Source organism: Phocoena sinus, chromosome 20 (genome assembly GCF_008692025.1).
Source record: "Phocoena sinus isolate mPhoSin1 chromosome 20, mPhoSin1.pri, whole genome shotgun sequence".
NCBI lineage: Eukaryota > Metazoa > Chordata > Mammalia > Artiodactyla > Phocoenidae > Phocoena > Phocoena sinus.
Genome location: NC_045782.1, coordinates 19,643,094 through 19,662,490, shown reverse-complemented (window position 1 = coordinate 19,662,490; position 19,397 = coordinate 19,643,094). Strand labels below are relative to the sequence as shown.

Here is a 19,397-nt window from a genome sequence, read left to right as displayed (position 1 = left end):
ACTCAGGGAGGTTAAGGAGGTTAATTTACCCCAAATCGCAGAGCTAGGCAGAGCCATGACTCAAACCCATATCTGGTAGACTCCAGATCCCAGGTTCTTAAACACACTGTCCTGTGCGATATTTGGTCCTGAAGCAGAGGGAAAGACAGACAAGCGTCCTTCTAGCTGGGAGTATTTGAATACCCCATCACAAGCTCAACTTTTGGGGAAAATTTGGCTCCTGGGCACCCACTTAGAAGTCAAAAGTTGCCCTGGGATTTCCCAGAGACCAAAGAAGGCCACCATGTGTGGGAGGGAGGAAGTGTGAATTTCCAGGGGCCGGAGGGGTTCTGAGTGCTTGGAGTCCAGTGGTGCTGGGCAGTCCAGTGGTGCTTTCCTGTAATCTAAGATCCTTCCTTCGTGGAGGGGTGGTTCTCATCTCCTCGGAGGTCTGGGTTACTTGGACTGGGCTGTTCATTCCCTAGCAGACCTTCACAGAGGGCCCTGTGTGTACTCACACTCTACCACCAAGGCTCTCTGGGTAGTAGAAGAGGCAGAAGTGGCAACAAGTATTGGCATGGCTGGTGACAAGGGCTGTGGTGGAAGCAGGCAAAGAAGGAAGGCTTTGAGGAAGGCTCTGAAGAAGGGCAAGGCCCCACTCTCCCCAAGGTCTCGTGTAGAGTGATGGAAGGTCAGAGAGTGCTGGGTTCAAATCCAGGCTCTGACGCTTCTGACCTAGGGGATCTCCAGCAGATTTTCTCTGAGCTTCAGTTTTGCCATCATGAAATGGGGATAGTCCTGTCTACTTCACTGGAGTGTAGTGCCTGGTAAATAAGGCGGGTTTTTTTTTTTATTACTGATTGATTGATTTTGGGCTGCGTTGGGTCTTCATTGCTGCATGCGAGCGGGGGCTACACTTCATTGAGTTCCGTGGACTTCTTATTGCAGTGGCTTCACTCGTTATAGAGCATGGGCTCTAGGCACATGGGCTTCAGTAGTTGCAGCACGTGGGCTCAGCAGTCGTGGCTCACGGGCTCTAGAGCGTAGGCTCAGTAGTTGTGGTTCACAGGCTTAGTTGCTCCGCGGCGTGTGGGATCTTCCCAGACCAGGGCTCGAACCCGTGTCCCCTACATTGGCAGGCGGATTCTTAACCACTGTGCCACCAGGGGAGTCCAATAAGGCGGGTTTTAAAGCCCTGAGAGGTATCAGATGCTACTCTGTGTTTCCGTTCCCACCTTGTCCTGTCATCAAAAAATACTTGGAGGAACAATCTTCCCAGCAGCCATGGTTGCTGTCAAAGTCAATGGTTTGATCCTCAAGTTAGACAGTAACTCTGAGCTCTGCTCTTTTGTCCTGATCACAGAGGGTTTTAGATAAGAGATGGAGGAGAATTGGGGGTCACTGCCATACCGCTTCTTAAAAACAAAGCAAAAGAAAACAAAACAAGCAAACAAAAAAAACCCCAAAACTAAAACTGGTGTTATAATGTCAATTGATGGGGAACTGGGAACTTTAACTCGCAAAGATGCTACTTAACCCTCAAAACTGGGAGGCTTTACAGGCTGGGTTAAGAACACAGATTCGAGACCCAGACTATCTAGGTTTGCTTCTTGGCTCCATGATATTCAAGCTGAATGAACTTGGACACTTTTCTTATAATGCCCAGTATCCTTGCATTGGGCCTTATCTTCCTCAGCTGAGAATGGGGATCCTAAGAGTACTACTAGGGTCTTCCTCCTGGAGAACATGTGAGGCCAAAATAAGATAGCATGTGTCAGGAGCTAAGCACAGAACCTGGAGTATGGGAAACTCTCAGAAAACATTAGCTGGTCTGTTACTGCTTGGAAACTGCGGTTTAGCCTTAGAGAGTGGCAGTGCTGGCCGGGACTCTGGGGTTATCTAGATGCATGGTTTTCACCTGGGGAGCTCCAGGGTGTGTGGACGTGCCCCAGGAGCCCCTCGTCAGATTCCAGAGAGGATTAGGAAGGCCCACCCATATTCTGCCTCTGCCCCTGCCCCCATCTGTTTCATAGCTTGGGGTTCCCTGTAAAAGTTGTTTGGATAAAAGTGTGTGTGTGTGTGTTGACAGGGTTGGGGGGTAGGTGGTTCTATTGGGATTTTTTAGAAGTTTGAAATCTACAGATTTGTGTCAGTGATTTCCAGCTCCCTCTACCCCATGAGGACCTTTGACTATCTTTTCATTATAAACCCCATGGTTTGAAGAGTTTGGTCTACCTCCAAACTACATGTATTTAGCAACGACGTGTAAGATTTTTAGCTCTGGTTAAGGTATTTTGGAAAGACCTTTGGCAACACTTACAATTAGGAATCGTCATTGTCTATTTCAGAGTCTGAGAAGAGACTGGGGCCCTAGGCCTGGGACTTGGGTCCCCTCCACTCCTTTTCCTACAGGGGACCACGTCTTCTGAGCACCTTCTATGAACATCATCTTATTTAACTTTCACAAGCATCCTTTGTTCTGATCTTCATTTTAGACTCAGAGAACAGAGCACGGAGGCATGGGCAAGGGTTGTTGATGGTGGTATGTATCACTGCCCAGTATCACTCATTTGATAAATGGTTTTAAAAGTCCCAGCCCACTGAAGCTTTATTTATTTTCTGTATGAAAACTAGAGGCTTGTAGGATCTGTCCACTTTTTTCCAAATCGTCCCATCTCTTCTATACATTTCACTGTTATTTGGAATTCATTAATTGGTTCCCTATGTTAGCAGAGCTATGCAGGAAGGTACAGATGAGAGAACTGTGTTAAGCCACAAGTGGTCTGTGTTTGATTTCATTACTTGCATCTCCTCCACGATTCCACGCTACAGTTTATTGACACATACACATGAGCATACTCTAAGGAGTACATGCTCAGAAACAAGGTGTCTGCAGCAGAACCCCAGACATATACACTCCACAACACGTCTGTTCTTTGAGGCATAAACATGGAAGCGGATGCACACACAGAGACGGTCAGATACTCGGACTCTTATATGTATCCAGATACAAAGAGCCATAGCTACACAGCATGCACACACATACACGTACACCCTAATTGAAATGAATTCTCTCTGAAGCCCGTTTGACCAGATGTCTTTGGAAGGAAGTAGGGATATAGGATTTACAAAAAGGAAAATTGCAACGATAACAGGGTAAACTTACATGCTCACTAAACTGGAAAAAGAAAAAGTTGGAGGGGAGTTGAATAATGACACCCAATGCTGAGGACTACTTTTTATAAAACAAGTGTCTTTATACATTGCCACTAACAAAGAAATGGTCGTTTTTTTTGGGAAACATCTTTCTTATCGCTCCAGTAGTCAGATGTGTTTATACTGTCTTTTGTTGTAATTCCACTTCTAGGAAGTTAATCTAAAGAAGAACATCGACAAGAAGAAAATTTGACTTATAGAAAAGTAGCCACAACACTGTTACTTAGGAAATAGTGGTAGCCAGATAAATATCTACAATTAAATCCTGTCATCTCAGTTTGAGGCAATCTTTTCCAGCCACATCACAATGACAATTATGAAGACTAGGGAACATCACAGAAAATATTTATGATAAAGTCAGTGAAAAAGAAGAGCACAAAACTGGGAGTTCACTGTGGATGGGATGAGATGAAGATTTGTCTACAAAGAGCTAAACAATGGAAAGTGAGAAACGAACAGCTCTTTGAGAGAGATATGACTATTATTGATTTGGTTTTTTGTTTGTTTAATGTTGTTATAATAAAGATTTCTGTTCCCAAAGCTATCTGTAATATAAAAATCCCAATGTAAGCCAGCCTGACAACTGAAGTAAAGATTTAACCCACTCGCGGATAATGGACCCTTAGCAACTCCTGTGTTCGAGGGGCTGTATACACAGACATGTGCATCTCTAAGAATGCCATTGTGTACATTGGACTTGGTCAGCCTCCCAGCCTCAACATACAAGAGTCTTAAATGACAAGCTAAGAATTGTCCATGGTGCTTCACAGGCCTAAGGCTCACCTCTGTTATTCTTCCAAGCCCTAAACTTGAATATTTTCAGGTGATCTAGTTAATACAAATATCTGACCTTGCAGCTCTTTATCCTTGGAGATAAGACTCCAGTTGGTGAAAAAAGTTATTCAGTAGGGCCAGAGACCAAGTAAGGTCTAGGCTTTCCATGAACTAGCTCTGTGACCTTTGACCAAACTTGTTAGCATTCACTGAAAATTGACAGCTTTGGGTGCTGTGGTGGATGCCCTACACCAGAGGTCCTCAACCTTCAGGAGCGCCAGAATCACCTGGAGGGGGTTTCTTGTTGATACAGAGGTTACTGGGCCTCACACCCTGTGATAAGACTCAGTAGGACTGGAGTGGGGCCCAGGAATTTGCATTTCTAACAAGCTGCCAAGTGATGTTGAAGCTGCTGACCCAGTATGGAGGGCCACTTGCTCTACATATATTTTGCTCAAAATAACCTTGCAAATGAAGTGCCTTAAATATTACTCCCATGAACTAAGAGGATAGAGAACTTGGAAAGTCATTTAATCTTCTTGGTAATAAGATTGCCTCCTTCTCTTTCAAGAACTGAAATATGGAATTGATGAGACAATCCAGATACTAGTCATTTGCTCTGATGTGAATACACATACACACACGCACACACACGCGCACACACACACACACACACACACACACACACATATCTTCCCCTCTATTATGGAGACCCACTGCCAGCCTGCCTTCTCAATATGAACTATCTCCAGGGGTCAGTTTCCTGTTTGTTTTTTGTTTTGTTTTTCAGTCAGTGAGAATGAACTGACCTAGATGGTCAACTTAGAATCTTAGATGGTCAACTTAGAAACCTGCATGGTTTCTGCTGTCACCAGGGATCCTCAGCAAAGTGACAGCATGCACTGCTAGTGACTCTGCAGATGACCCAGGCTTTGTGGTCTCAGGCTTATCAGTGTATCCACTGTGCTGCCTGGGTGAGCTGGGTGCTGGGGCATGCAGAAGAGCTACTGCTTTGCAGCTGTGTGCCAGCAGTCCATCTCTGTGCGTCTCAGCTGTAGTATGAGGAAAATAACACTGACCTTCATCAGGTAGTGGTGAGGGTTCAGTGAGCTGGCTGTGTAAAGAGCACAGACGGGTACCCAACAGAGATTTTCCTGGGACTTGATGAAATGGCTCCAGACTTGACATAAAAGAGTAAAAGGGTGAAAATAGCCAGAACACTTCTGGTTGAAACACAAAAAAACAACAAAAGAAAGAGAGGGGAGCCTTACTTAACCAGATACCATGGCTCATTATGGTCAATGCAGTGATAAAGTAGGTGACCAATAAAAAGAAAGTCCATAAACAGAACCACATATGTATGATGCTACGGTATGTGATATGGCTTGTATGTCACATCAATTCAAAAATTAGGCCTGGAAAAATGGCAGTCCATATGGAAGAAAAGATTAAATTGGATCCTTACGTTACACCATATGCAAAAATCAACTGCAGATGGTTAAATGTTAAAAATACGCCCCTGGGGCTTCCCTGGTGGCACAGTGGTTGAGAGTCTGCCTGCTAATGCAGGGGACACGGGTTCGAGCCCTGGTCTGGGAGGATCCCACGTGCCTTGGAGCAACTAGGCCCGTGAGCCACAACCACTGAGCCTGCGCGTCTGGAGCCTGTGCTCCGCAACAAGAGAGGCCGCGACAGTGAGAGGCCCGCGCACCGCGGTGAAGAGTGGCCCCTGCTTGCCCCAACTAGAGAAAGCCCTCACACAGAAACAAAGACCCAACACAGCCAAAATAAATTAATAAACTCCCCCCAACATCTTGTTTAAAAATACGCCCCTGAAAATTTTAATAGAAAACCTTAATAGAAATATCTTTTGAACTTTGGAGAAGGGAAAGATTACTTAAGATACGAAAATGTTGACTCTAAAAGAAAAGAATGATACATTTTCTGTATTATGATTAAGAGTTTTCTTTCTTAAAAAGACAACTTGAAAATAAGCTACAGGTACTTCCCTGGTGGTTCAGTGGTTAAGACTCCACGCTCCCAGTGCAGGGGTCCTGGGTTCGATCCCTGTTCAGGGAACTAGATCCTGCATGCTGCAACTAAGACCGGCGCAGCCAAAGAAAGAAAGAAAAAAGAAAATAAGCTACAAATCGTAGACTATATGGCAATCCACATCCTAAGAAAGGATTATATAAGAATGTATCAAGAGCTCCTTGATATCTGTGAGAGACTCTTGTTCTTTAAAATGATTCAGAATATATTGCCCTACATCATTGGCTTTGTGCTTGGCCATGTAACTTCCTTGAGCCAAGAGAATGTGAGTGGCCATGTAACTTCCTTGAGCCAAGAGAATGTGAGCAGACAGGACATGTGTCATAGCTTAGCAGAAGCTTTAAAAGCATTGCAAGTTTCTTTTTCCTGGATCCTCTGCCAGGAGAATGACATATCCTAAACAAGAGCTGTTCCTTTAGCCTGAGCCCAGGAGTGGGAAGACGTGGGGCAAGGAGCTGACCCACAGGTTGGAGCAGAGATGCAACTGACCTGCAGACTTGAGAGCAAAAAGGAATGTTTCTTGTTATAAGCCACCGATTTGGGGGATGAGGTGGGGGGGGGTTGTTATGGTAGCAAAAGCTGACCAATATGGAAACTAGTACCTAGCAGTGGGGTGCTGTGCTACCCAAAGAATAAAATGTGTGGTTTTGGCTTTGGGGCTGAGTGGCAGACAGGGAAGTAACTACTACAGGGGGCTGGAAAACCAGCAAGCTATGTAATGTAATAGTTAAACATTTGGGAAAACTGTCACGTGATCATTCGGAAGGCAGAAAATATACCTACCGAATTTATGGCTTTGGGAGAGGAAGTTTTGGGACAGAATGTTGTTGGTGTGAGTTACTTGTTACTAAGTACATTTCATCAGATACAAGAAAGAGGTGACAGCAGATAAGACTGGCTCATTTGCAAGCAGAATTGAAAGAGAACAGAAAGTGTAGAAATTGTAGGGTTTGAATGATGGAAAGGTGCAATCATCTGTTATGTCAACCTCTGCAGCCTGCAAAATATTCTCAAAATAGAAACTAGCTTTAGGGGCAATATCAAAACAAAGGCATGACCTGGGGTCAAAACCAAATCAAGAACATGACTGTTACTCCCTTTGTTAAGACCTGTGAGGAGATTTAGTCCCAGGGAATCCTGCCAGTTGGACAACATCACTTCTTAGAAAAGAAACTGAATCTCATTAATCCTGATAGTGTCCAAATACTTGGAGTTATATCTAGAGAAGGACGGAGAGGCGTGTCTCAAAGCGCATGTTGTGGCCACTGACACTTGAATTGGCTACTGACCTTTCACAAAAAGTTTTTGAGAGTTCCATCACCAAAAGTGCTGCTGGTCTGGATTGAATAAGACTGACGCTTCAGGACATAAAACGGTCTCGAGCCCCAGACTTTACAGGCAGGAAGCAGACTGATGATATTGATAAGAAAAACACAGATACCCAGAAGAGAAATGATGAAAAACAGGAACAGATATTTCACAGAAGAGGACACACTTAATGATTGATGTGATGGACAAGCGAAGAAATGTTTAACCTCATTACTGTTCAGGGCAATGCAAATCCAGACAAGAAAGAGATCTCAATTCAAAGTAATTTGACTAGCAAAAACGGGAAACTCTGATGATATCAAGTATTGGAGAGAACATGGATCTACATGATCTCTTACACATGGCTGGTATCTTCAGGCAGCTACTTTAGAAAATGATTGAAACTGTACTCAAAACAGTGACTATCCTAAACCAGCAATTGCACTTTTTCATATAGACATAGTAGAAGTCTTGCTCGTACAAAAATGTTCATAGCTGGACTGTTTACAATGGCGAAAATCTGGGAAAAACCTCAAATGCCCATCAAGAGAGAGTGGATGAATAAATAGGAGCATACTTAACCAATGGAATATTATACAGCAGTTAAAACAAAATGAACTGCATTGGCACAGTCTGTAATATGGATATATATTAATAGAATACTACTGGCCAAAAAGTAAGTCCCTACAATTATAAACACTATGATACTCTTTATAAAGTAAAAATATATACACTTTAGAAACACACAGAGATTAAGATAAGCAAGGGAATTTGGGTTGTTGGTTACCTTGGGTTGAAGGAGTCAGGAAAAATAATATAGAGGGAAAATATGATTAGAAGCAGGTTATTGTCAAGGTTCTAGCTTTTGTTTGGAGTGGTGGTTCACATGGGTTTGTGGCATTATCAAGAAGAGCTAGAACTTTAAAAAAGAGATTGTTTTGATTGCTTTTTTAAACATTTATTTATTTAATTAATTTCTTTGGCTGTGTCAGGTCTTAGTTGCGGCATGCGGGATCTTCACTGTGGCATGAGGGATCTTTTGTTGTGGCGTATGGGCTCTTCATTGCAGTTCACGGGCTCCTCTCTAGTTGTTTTGCATGGGCTCCAGAACACGTGGGCTCAGTAGTTGCGATACATGGGCTTAGTTGCCCCATGGCAAGTGGGATCTTAGTTCCCCGTCCAGGGATTGAACCTGCATTCTCTGCACTGGAAGACGGATTCTTAACTACTGGCCCACCAGGGAAGTCCCTTGATTGCTCTTTTTTATCTTATTTTGTTTTTAATTGAAGTATAGTTGATTTATAATGTTGTGTTAGTTTCAAGTGTACAGCAAAGTGATTCAGTTATACATTTATATAAATGTGTGTGTGTATGTATATATGATTGTTTTTATTTAAGTCATAGACTGTTAGAGTTAAAAGCATCCTTAGAAGTCAGTTAGTTCTACTTCCTTATTTCCCAAATGAGAAAACTGAGGACCAGATTGGAGAAGTGACTGACCCAAGTTACACAATTCCTGAGCGATGCAACCCAGCCTGCTCCTCTTGTAATCCTCCTACCTCAGTACTGACACGCTCAAGCCAAGGCTTCATCCTCTTTTACTCTGCCCCACATCTAACCCATCCATCAGTTCTGCTCTGCTCTGACACACCTGGGTCCATCTGCTTTGCACAGTGCCCACCCCACCCCACCCCCAGGAGCCAAAGCCAGCCTCATCTCCCACCTGGACTTCAGCCAGTGCCTCCTGACTGATCCTCCTACATTCTCTCTTACTCTCCAAAACACCTGTTTCCCATACAACTAAGGGAGGAATCTTCTTTTTTTTTTTTTTTTTTTAAAAAAGTCAGTTCTTATCTCTGAATTTCTCAGCTGTCTTCCCAAAGCACTTAGAATAAAATTCAGACTCATCATGGCCTCCCAGGCTTCACCTGAGCTGGTCCCTGCCTTCCTCTCAGGCTTCATTTCCTACCATTGCGCTCCAGCCCCTGCCCAAGTTTAATATGCCACTCTCACTGACTTTCTTTCTGGAATATTCCAGGCTGCTCTCTGCATGTAGCAGATGCTGCCAGTAGCCAGCTCACATGCCTTAGCTAGGCCTTCCGTCTCAGTGCACATAAGCTGCCTTCAGCCATGGAAGATCACTCTGTCCATGAGCAGGACAGGACAGAAGTGCCAGGGAGCAGGCCTCACCAGTGAGAGACAGGAAGTGGAGTATAAATACCCCAACTCCCTTGCTCCTAGGTGAGATAACTCAGCTGTGTCTCAGCTGTGTGCTCTGTACTGTTTCCCAACGTGTCCCTGGGGAGCCGGCCCCACGACTCACAAAGGAGCTGGCCTGATAACAGGTTCTTTGTCAAGTCCTTGTTTTGCTCTCCTGTTCCCTTACTCATCTTTCCTGCACCTCCCCAATAGATTACTTTCTTTAAATCTTTGTCTTGGGTCTTATTCAGAGGGTAGTGTTAAGATACCACATTAGGCCTTTGCACTCACCATTCTCTCTGCCTAGAATATTCTACCCCTCCAGGTCTCAGCTCAAATGCCAACTCTTTAATCTCCCTTCTGGTCATATCCCATTGTTATATGTCTTCATTGACTTATCCTATTAGAAATTATCTTGTTTATATAATTAACTGAAAAATTATGTCTCTCCCAGGGGGTTAGCTCTACAAGGCAAGTGCCTTGTGTATCTTGGTTCCCAGCACATGGGAGAGTGATTGGCACATAGTAGGCACCCTTTAAATATCTGTTGACTTAGTTAATGAGTGTTTTTTGCCGGGAGGGATGTCAAATACTGCATCAAGAGTAAGATTTACAGTAGCTGTTTGAATTTATGCATTTCTAATTGGGAGACAAATTGCTGGCATGTAAATGGATACTGCAATTGTGTTTTTGAGTGGTTGATTCTCTTTAGTGAGTTACCCTGTTTCCAACTACTTTAAAGTGCTCTCAGTTGTTGTGCTAATTACAAATCCTGATAAACTCTCCCATTAACGTGTATCTTCAAAGTACCTTCAACGCCATAATACTGTTAGAAGGATTTATATATGGTTGGAAGTAAGAGAACCACATTTATTTAATAACAGTCTTAAATTCATCTTGCCTTTCCACTGATGTACCTGAATAAGTGAAACTGGACTACATTTACCTGCTTGCTTATTTACACAGGGGGGATGTTGGCAGAGGCTTGCCCTGGGGAAGTAGAGATGTGGAGGCCAGAAAGAAATTCCATACACAGTCTTGGAGAAAACTCATTTCTTATGTGGCCTGGGCCCATCTCATGCTCACCTGGCATAAACCTGCTTCAGCATGGGACAAGCAGTCTTTGGACCCACAGGGCCCAACCCTTCCCTGGGGGCATTTGGGTGGAGGTGTGTGTGTGTGTGTGTGTGTGTGTGTGTGTGTGTGTGTGTGTGTGTGTAGTATTAATTTCTATGCGCCTTGATTTCCTCATTTGTCAAATATATAGATTTATAGCAACTATTCCATACCTTGTTGTGAAGCTTAAATGAACACATGGGTGTAAGGGACCAAAGAAGCCACAAATAGTTGTGAACACGTAAGGGACTATTTTTGTAACTATTGTTGGAGACAGTCCTGTCTATGTGGGACATGACTCAGTAGTCAAGTTGTAGCTGCTAGGCCCCATGAAATGGCCTGAACATTATGGAAGAATGCAAAACTCAGTCTCAGAGTTGGGATGAGACATTGTGGAAAGGCAGGATTTTCAGACTCCTGGAAGGTTGTACAGTTAGGAAAATGGCCTGAGGGGGCTGGGACTGCCTAAGGGAACTTCTGAGCCCGGGGTGTGTGTGTGTGTGTGTGTGTGTGTCATTGTATGCACATGAGAGTGTGAGTGGATCTGAATGTGAAGGCTTAGATTTTAGGTAAAAACACAGGGTAGATGAGGTTAAAGTCTCAGGATAATGAAGCAGGACCTGATGGGGCCTTCCTGGGACAGACCTCCCCGTGTCCTGGCCTGCCTCTTGTTTGTGGAAAAGCTTTCGTCTCCCAGGCCTCTGTTGGTCACAAAAGGGTGGCTCAAGAGTTAATGATTGGAAGAATGTGAACATGTATAACAAAAGACAGCAGTTGGGTCAGGAGAACAGGTAATAATTTAAACAATAGATCAGCCATACAGTAGAGTCACAGAATCTTTAGTTCTTCCCTGAAGAACGTAAATGACAGTACCTGACACACATTCCTGAGCTGTTTCACAGATACTAAAACCCCCACCAGATGGAAGGAGTTAACTGCATGATGACCATGTACATGTAGCCCCCAGACCAGTTGGAACCAGAAGGTTGATGATGTTGACTCCAGAATGCATTACCACCAATCAATCAGAAGAATGTCTACAAGCTGATCAAGCACCTCACAACTCTCTCCCTTACCCTGTCTTTGAAAACCTTTCCCCAAAAGCCAGTGGGGACTTCAGGCCTTTTGAGCATTAGCCGCCCATACTCTGCTTGGCCTTGCAATAAATGCTGCACTGTCCTTCACCACAGCCCAGCATCGATAGATTGGCTTTACTGCATTTGGATGAATGGACCCAAGTTTGGTTCGGTAGCATCAGGTTCCATTGAGACATGGGTCAGCTCATTAGTTCACCTACACATTCTCCAGCGGGATCATATGCCTGTGTTAAACCAGGAACTCAGAGTCTAGACAGGAAGGCAGTCTCAGGAACAGACAAATTACATTATAAGGCAGTCCGTGCAAGCACAGAGGGAAAAGCACGGTGCCTGGGATCCAGGGAAGACAGAGGATTGGGAGGAACCAGAGAAGGGTTCACAGAGGAGGTGATTTTGAACAAGAGTGGAACTTACCACGGGAAAAAACAGTTGAAGTTTATTCCCCTTAAAGAAAGGAGCGTGTGCAAAGACCAGGGTGTGTCTGGCAGAAGGGTGTGGAACCCAGTCTAGGGGCACAGAGTGTATATATGGGGTTACAGGTGCTGTAGGTTGTGGCCAGATCAGGAGGCAGATTGCAGGACAAGGTAAGATGTTGGGCAGCACCCAGGGGTGAGTCTCTACCAAGAGGTGGTGCAGAGTACTGTTTCAGGATTGAAGCCAGACTGTCTGCATTGGAATCCCACCTTCCCAGCGACTAGCTGAGTAATCTTGGACAACTTCTCTGTGCCTTGGTTTCCTCAGCTGTATAATGGGTGTTAATAATAATGACTACTTCCAGGACCATGAGGAAGACTAGACAGCTGAACACACATGAAGTGCTTAGAGTAGCTTGACACACGTGAAGTGCACAACGTAACGTTAGCTAATAGCCGCTGTTATTCCACGGAGGGCCGGGGGAACATCAAGATTAAGGGATGAACAGAGAACCAGGAACCTCTAACCAAGTCTAGAAGTAACAGCAGAGTGCTTGGAGGAAAACCATGAGGGCCACCTGTCATAGAAGCCATGGCAAGAGGATGTTTCCAGAAGGAAGGGTCAACAGGGTCAAGGGTGCCAAAATGTCAGGCAAGGTGACAGCCAAGGATGCCATGGATTTAGCAACAAGGAGGTCACCGTTGACTTTAGCCATTGCAGTTTTGGTGACGTGGTAGAGACAGAGGCCAGTTTGCAGTATATTGAACACATGGGTTGGGAGGAACCAGGGAGAGTGGTGCCAACTCTTCCAGCTGTTTGGCTGGGAAGGGAAGCAAGTGAGAGGCAGCAGAGGTAGAGGGACGGTGAGGTCGATAACCATGTGCTTTGCCAAATACCCACTGCATCCTGCCATTGTCTCCTATGAGGTTCACAATCTCTGGTCAGCTAAGCAGGAGAAAGAGCAGAAAATATAAGTCATAAATGAGGACACGTGTATAGACAGATGAAGAATGGCAGATCTGGGAGAAAGGCCAGCTACCCATTTCCTCTCCCTTTTCATGATGTGATTGCGGGCAAGGGGGGACTGGGCAAGAGGGTGGAGGATGCTCAGTGCCGTCTACCTGCTTTACCACACCTGGATGTAAAGGACCCATCTCTTGAAGGTGGATGGAGGAGGTGGCAGAAGAGGTTGGTGACAGATTCCTTTAAACTAATATACGCTGGGTGCCCAATATGTCCCATCCTACTGAATCACATCATATCCAGGTGGTGGGAGAAATCTTTGGTTGAAATTGGTTCCAGCTAGAAACGGGAGGCAAGATGGATCCCACATCAGCAGAGGCAACACTGTCTATTTTTCACTGCTGCCCCTCTCTGCAATCCCTTCTCTGACATTTTAGATAGGTCTGGTCTTTCTTTGACTCTGCAGCTGGGGATTTGTGGGTGGGAGTGGCTTGGAGGTTGATGTGTCACTTAAAGCAGCAATGCTTGTGGGAAGTAAAATGCATCCTTCTGATTTGTTTGGGAAATGTCTTTATGTCAAGAACTTTGGAACGATAAAACCATAATGGTGGGATTTTGGAAAATCATTTTCCAAACCAGGGCACAGGAGACCCAAAGTGGGATATTTCAAGGAGAAAACCAGTGGATGCCTGTCCAACATGAAGCAGAAACATGGCAGGAGGGCTGAGAGGTGCAGGGCAGCCTTCATGGCATATGATTTGTGCAGACTCTGCTGTTGCATGCTTGAAATTTTTAGTTTTTAAACAAGACCCCTCATTTTATTTTGCACTGGACCCTGCAAATTATGTGAACCTCCTGGTCAGGGCCTTGGTGGAACACATGGACTGCAGACTTCAGCTAGGTCTGGCAGGCAGCAGCCCTGACTTCAGATGCTCCCCACGTGAACCTGGCTCCTGAAACTCACCCACCCTTGGGAAAGCTGGGCCAGCCAGCGGGAGTTGAGAAAGAGAACCTGGCCAATTTGCAGTCAGCTCTTAAGAGCAGCTGTAAAGATGTCTCAGACAAACCGAGCAGGGAGGGAGGAAACACAGAACACTCTTAGAAACCACGATAATGAGCAGGGCTCTGTGCTGCAAGCCTTCTGACACATTTCCATATTTAGTCCTCACAATGGTCCTAGTACAGAGGCACTGGGATCCCAGTTTTAGGGATAATGACCCAGAGGTTCAGGAAGATGATCAGAATTGATGGTGCTGGTAAGCGGTGACCTGGATTAAAATGCAGGTGTCTGGATCCCAAGTCCAGTGCTTTTCCTATTACACTAGAGGATAGAGGTGAAGGCCAGGGGACCCGGATGTCCAGGCTATGCTGGCTAGCATATCCCAGGCCCGGCTCCAGTTCTGAGCTAAATGCACTCTCTGTGACCAGTTCAGCTCACTCCAGAGCCCGTGAAGCCAGACCTGGCAGTGGAGGTGTCTCTTTGGGTGGCCAGCTCTAAGCTGAGCCTGAGAGCCAGGCCTAAAGGGCAATGAAGGAAGAGCATCCCTGCTCAGGCTCCCCTGGGCTCCCAGAGCTGTGGCCCCAAGATGAACTGGGAAATTGGTGGTGAGCAGAGGTGGGACCCAGGCGTCCACCTACTACCTCAGGGGGAGAGGGCTCCTCAGGGGACTTTCCTAGCAGCATGTGGGCGTGTTTGCCCACATGGGTAAATCATGGGTGACCTTGTTGGTGTTGGTGGGTATATTTTGGGGTCAAACTGTTGCCACTTCCTGCCCCTGCGTCCTTGCTCCGTTGGGTGGAAAAGCTGGGGCTTTTTTCTTCTACCATTCCCTGCAAAGTTGGCATTGTGCCCTGGCCTCCAGGTGGGCTGCAGGAACCCTGCAGGGCTTTCCAGCATCCCAGGGGCCCCGATCATGCCCAGCTTCTCTCTCTGACCACAGCCCAGCTCTCTGGTCCTGAGCATAAAGCCAGAAAATCACAGAGAAGGAGCCTATCTGGGAGTTAAGGTGGGTTATCTTCAGGGCTCTCACGGGGTCCCCATGTGACAGCTCTCTTTTCCTTTCTCGGCTTCCGGCTCCTCAGCTGTAACATGAGATGGTCCACCCCAGTTGTCCTGAGTGTCCTCCTGAGCGCTGGGGGGATGTGGCACACACCTGACCCACGCTGACTCCCCGAATATACCCGCAGAGACTTTGCAATGTGGCTATTTTTGGTCCAGGGCCGAATGTCTCAAGAACCACAAAACTGAGGCTACAAAACATGCTGAATCTAAGCCTATGAGTTGCCTATCAGGCTTCTTTGAGTTTCTGTCTTCCTGGGAGCTTTCTAAGTTTCAGATGACCCTGGCTCCTAGGGTGGGTGGGATCTAAATGCCTCAGGGACTTGGATCAGCCCTCTTAGGCTCTTTGCCCTCTATCCCCATCAGAAAGGGCAGGGAGCCCTCCCCAGCAGGCTCTCTCAGTACAACAGGCCTGATCCGAAAGGCCAGTTCCACCTCGGATGGACGAGGGAGCTGTTTAGGGTGTAGATTGTAGGCAGGGCTCTGTCTGCCCTTAGGGACCCAGAATATTATTTCATGCCAAACCAGAGAGGGTCTCAGTAGCCATCCAGGCTAGAGGGAAGTGGTGGGATTGGATTATCTGGGGAGCCCTTTTGAGATACTCCAACTACCTTGAACTCAGAATACAAAGGTCCATAGTGAGGTTCAAGCACGTGTCTTTGGATAAAAGCTTCCCAAATGATCCTAATATGAATCCGATTTCCAGGTAAAGAGTCACTGATTTAGGCCAACTTGCCCACGTTTTAGGTGGGAGAACTGATGCCCAGAGGCAGGAAGTAGCCTGCTCAAGGTCCCACAGACAATGAGCGGCAGAGCTCAGAAATCCTGATTTTTCACCCTCTTTCTACAGAACCCCACCTCCGTCACTTCTCCTGGATTCCTTCAAACTTCCCAGTCTGACTGCCTTCTTCCAGTCACTGTGTCCTGCAGCCTCTAGCACAAGCCCTCAGCACAAACCACAAATCTGGCTGCATCCCTGTCCCAAGCAAAAGATTGGCCTTCCCTCCACTGACAGCAAGCTTAAGTCCCAAGGGCTGAGCCCAGTAAACAGGATCTTGTGAAACCCAGCCCAGGTCCTCCTGGCTCCATTTCCAGCCCCTCTCTGCAGGCCTTCCTCACCCGCCCCATGCCCTGAAGACATCAGCCTCCACACCAGCTATTAGCATGCCATCAAACAATTGTTTGATTTTCCTTAAGAGATACAGCACGTTTAATTTTCACACAAGCCTATGAGCAGGTATCATTATTATCCCTGTTTGGAGATGAGGCTGGGAGGTTAAGAAAGGGAAAGAAGTCACACCAGTGGTGTACAGAGGAGCTGGGCCTGGGGGCCAGGCAGAGCCCACCTTTATAACCACACACAATGTGCCATCCAGGCCCCTGCCCAGGGGAAATTCCACCTTCATCCTTCCAGGCCCAGCCAGTATTCCACATTGCACCCCAGTGAGCTCTCCGCTCCCCTAGAATGGGCATGTGCAGAGTCTAGTCTGCATATTATAGCAGCCTTGACCATCTGTGCCCACTTACTGGTTTGCGTATCTGTTTCCCTCTGAAGGCCCTGACTCTGTGGTCAGCTCTCCTCTCTCACCTGACTGCCCATGCACAAAGTGGGCCCTCAGAAGATGTTTCCTGAGTGAATGAGTGAATGAATGAATGAATGACCACATCAGGAACTGAGACCTGTCACCAGCATCCTGTGTGTGGAATGGTGCCCATCAGCACAGTCGGAAGATGGTCCATCCATGCTAGAGGGTCCAGGGGGGTATAAACAAGCACAGGGTTTGGGCCAGAGCTTCTCATCCTAATTCTGTCACTTGCTACTTGTATGACTCCTGTCATCTCCAGGACCTCTGTTTCTCATCTGCGGCAGGGGGATGACGAGAATGATGTGAAGGCCTCTCCTTCCACCTGCTTTAGCAACAGTCACTACGCACCCATCCTGGGTGGGGCGCTGGGACATGAAATGAGGACCACGACAGGGACTGCTGCTCCCCGGGAGCTTCCAGATGAGGGAGGGGTGTGGACCACCAGGCAATCACAAGATTGGCTTGGCTGCTATGGGGCGTGAGCCTGCTTCATGCTGGGAGCTCAGATGGGGCAGCCTGCAGGAGGTCTTCCAGGTAAAGCTGGAGCAGGCGTCCCAGGCAGAAGGGGCAGTGACGCCCCAGCACAGGTGCGCCGAGCAGTAACAGCGCCGTGCAGCTAGAGCTCTGTGGGCCACATTGTGCGGGACTACGTAAGCCGAGCCAAGACATTTGTACTTCACCTCCGAACAGCAGGCTGAGTTGTCACTCTGGAGCTCCACGGCTGTGGACGCGAATTGAAAAACTGGTGACTGTCACTGCTGTGACATTCTTTGGGCACCCCCAGGGTCTGCTGTTGCTACAAGAGATGCTTGCTGTCTCGTTCACTTTGTTGCTGAGAGCTGGATAACAGAGGCCTCCTGAAAAGAACAAAAAGTGCTGAATGTTAGAAGACAGTGTACAAGGGAACCCAGGAGGAGGGTAAGAGTCGCTGGAAAACAGAAGAAAGGGTTTTTAATTCAAAGATGTTTGGGTGCTGGAGGCACTGTGGCTGGACTTGCACTTATAGGAGGCAGCTGGGGAGGGGTGCGGAGGTGGGGATGGAAGAGAACACTGCGCTCCTGTGGGTGACAATAGAAAGCCTGGCCTGGGCGTTGGGCATCACAGGATTGGAGAGGAAAGAGACCAGGAAGGGGGTCCCGGCTAGGGAGGTGGCAGCACTGCCTGGTTCCTGGATTAATGGGTAGAGGGGGGAGGGGTGCAGTTTTATTGAGCACCTACTATGTGCCAGGCCCCATGGTAAGCGCTTCCGTATACTCTGCAGCTCATAGGACACGAGGTCTCTTCTCGAGCACTAAACACAGTTCCCAGTACCTGCCTCCTGCGGCGAGCTGTAAGCCCCACAGGGGCAGGACCAGTGTCTGTCTTGTGTCTGCTGTGTCCTCAGGACCTGTCATATTTTAGGTGCTCCACAGTGATTTTGAATGATCCAACTTTCTTTTCCTCTCCCTCCTTCCTGCCCTCTTTCGTTTTCTCCCTCCCTTCCCTTCCTCTTCCCCTGTTCCAAGATAAGGTGAGACATCTCATTTAATCCTTCAAATAGCCCAAAGTTAGGCTGTGGTTTGGGGAGTTTATTTTGAAAACACTGGGGAGAGTTTTACCAGATCCAGTCGGTAGTGGATTTTACAACGAAGGAACTAAAGTTCACAAGTGTTAAGTTACTTGCCTAAGGTCACACAGCTAAAAAGTAGTGGGGCTGAAATCTGACACAGTTACCTCTGGGGCAAACACACTTCCTCCCTAAATGAGGGAACTAAGAAAACTTGGCCCCAGAGATGGACAAAGCGAGGCCAGTATTGCTGCAGCTGTGCGATGCTGGGAAAATGACTCCTCCCTCCACCCCCATGGGTTTCTGTGTCCTGGTCTGAAGAATCAGGCTGAGATGTAACTGGAGGGGAAGCAGGCAGGACCAGGCTCCAGGACCCCCAGGCCATCAGGGCTGAGGCAAGAACCTGGGGCCACTCCAGGAGGAGATGATCTTAAGATGAACCCGCACCAGTTGAGCTCTGTCTGACCTCTACCTATCTGTAGTAAATTGGTCCCTACTTCACAAAAGATGACTAATAAGAAAACCTCTCGAGGGGTGGGATAGGGAGGGTGGGAGGGAGGGAGACGCAAGAGGGAAGAGATATGGGAACATATGTATATGTATAACTGATTCACTTTGTTATAAAGCAGAAACTAACACACCATTGTAAAGCAATTATAGTCCAATAAAGATGTAAAAAAAAAAAAAAGAAAACTTCTCTACAGGCCCATACTGGTTTTCAAACTTCTAACTAAGAAAAGGGTAGTTCACATGAGAAACTGGTTCAGTGTCAATGCTGGGAGCTTTTCTTACCTTTCCCTCAACTACGCAGTTCTGATCCATCACATTCAAGGCCATGCAGATCTTATTGAGTTATTACTTGGCCAGGCTTAGAGAAGCCTGGCCAAGTAATAACTTTGTGCCAGGCTTAGAGAAGAAGAGTTGGAGTGGGGCTGGGGGCGCGACCCTGTGGGACGCTGGGTTTCCATGTAATTGGAGCCTCTGGCCAGTTCCTTCTGGGGCTGCGGCAGCTGGGGAGAGGGAGGCATGACTAAGTGAGGCATGACTAAGTCTTTCTGTCGCCTCCTTTCCTGTCCTGGGCTCATGGT

At 46.8% G+C, this 19,397-nt stretch overlaps 2 protein-coding genes across 2 annotated transcripts in view; both read left to right on the top strand.

The window, feature by feature from the left end:
- The window catches only part of CCL1 (C-C motif chemokine ligand 1), a 30,829-nt gene that overhangs the window by 5,824 nt on the left and 5,608 nt on the right, over nt 1-19,397 (top strand). The gene's annotated exons all lie outside the window — the stretch shown is intronic.
- LOC116745244 (AP-2 complex subunit beta-like) overlaps nt 1-19,397 on the top strand; it is a 76,121-nt gene that overhangs the window by 54,899 nt on the left and 1,825 nt on the right. Inside the window, 1 exon segment of the mRNA XM_032615807.1 lies at nt 2,475-2,521. Within this exon segment, the coding sequence (XP_032471698.1) occupies nt 2,475-2,521 (47 nt within the window).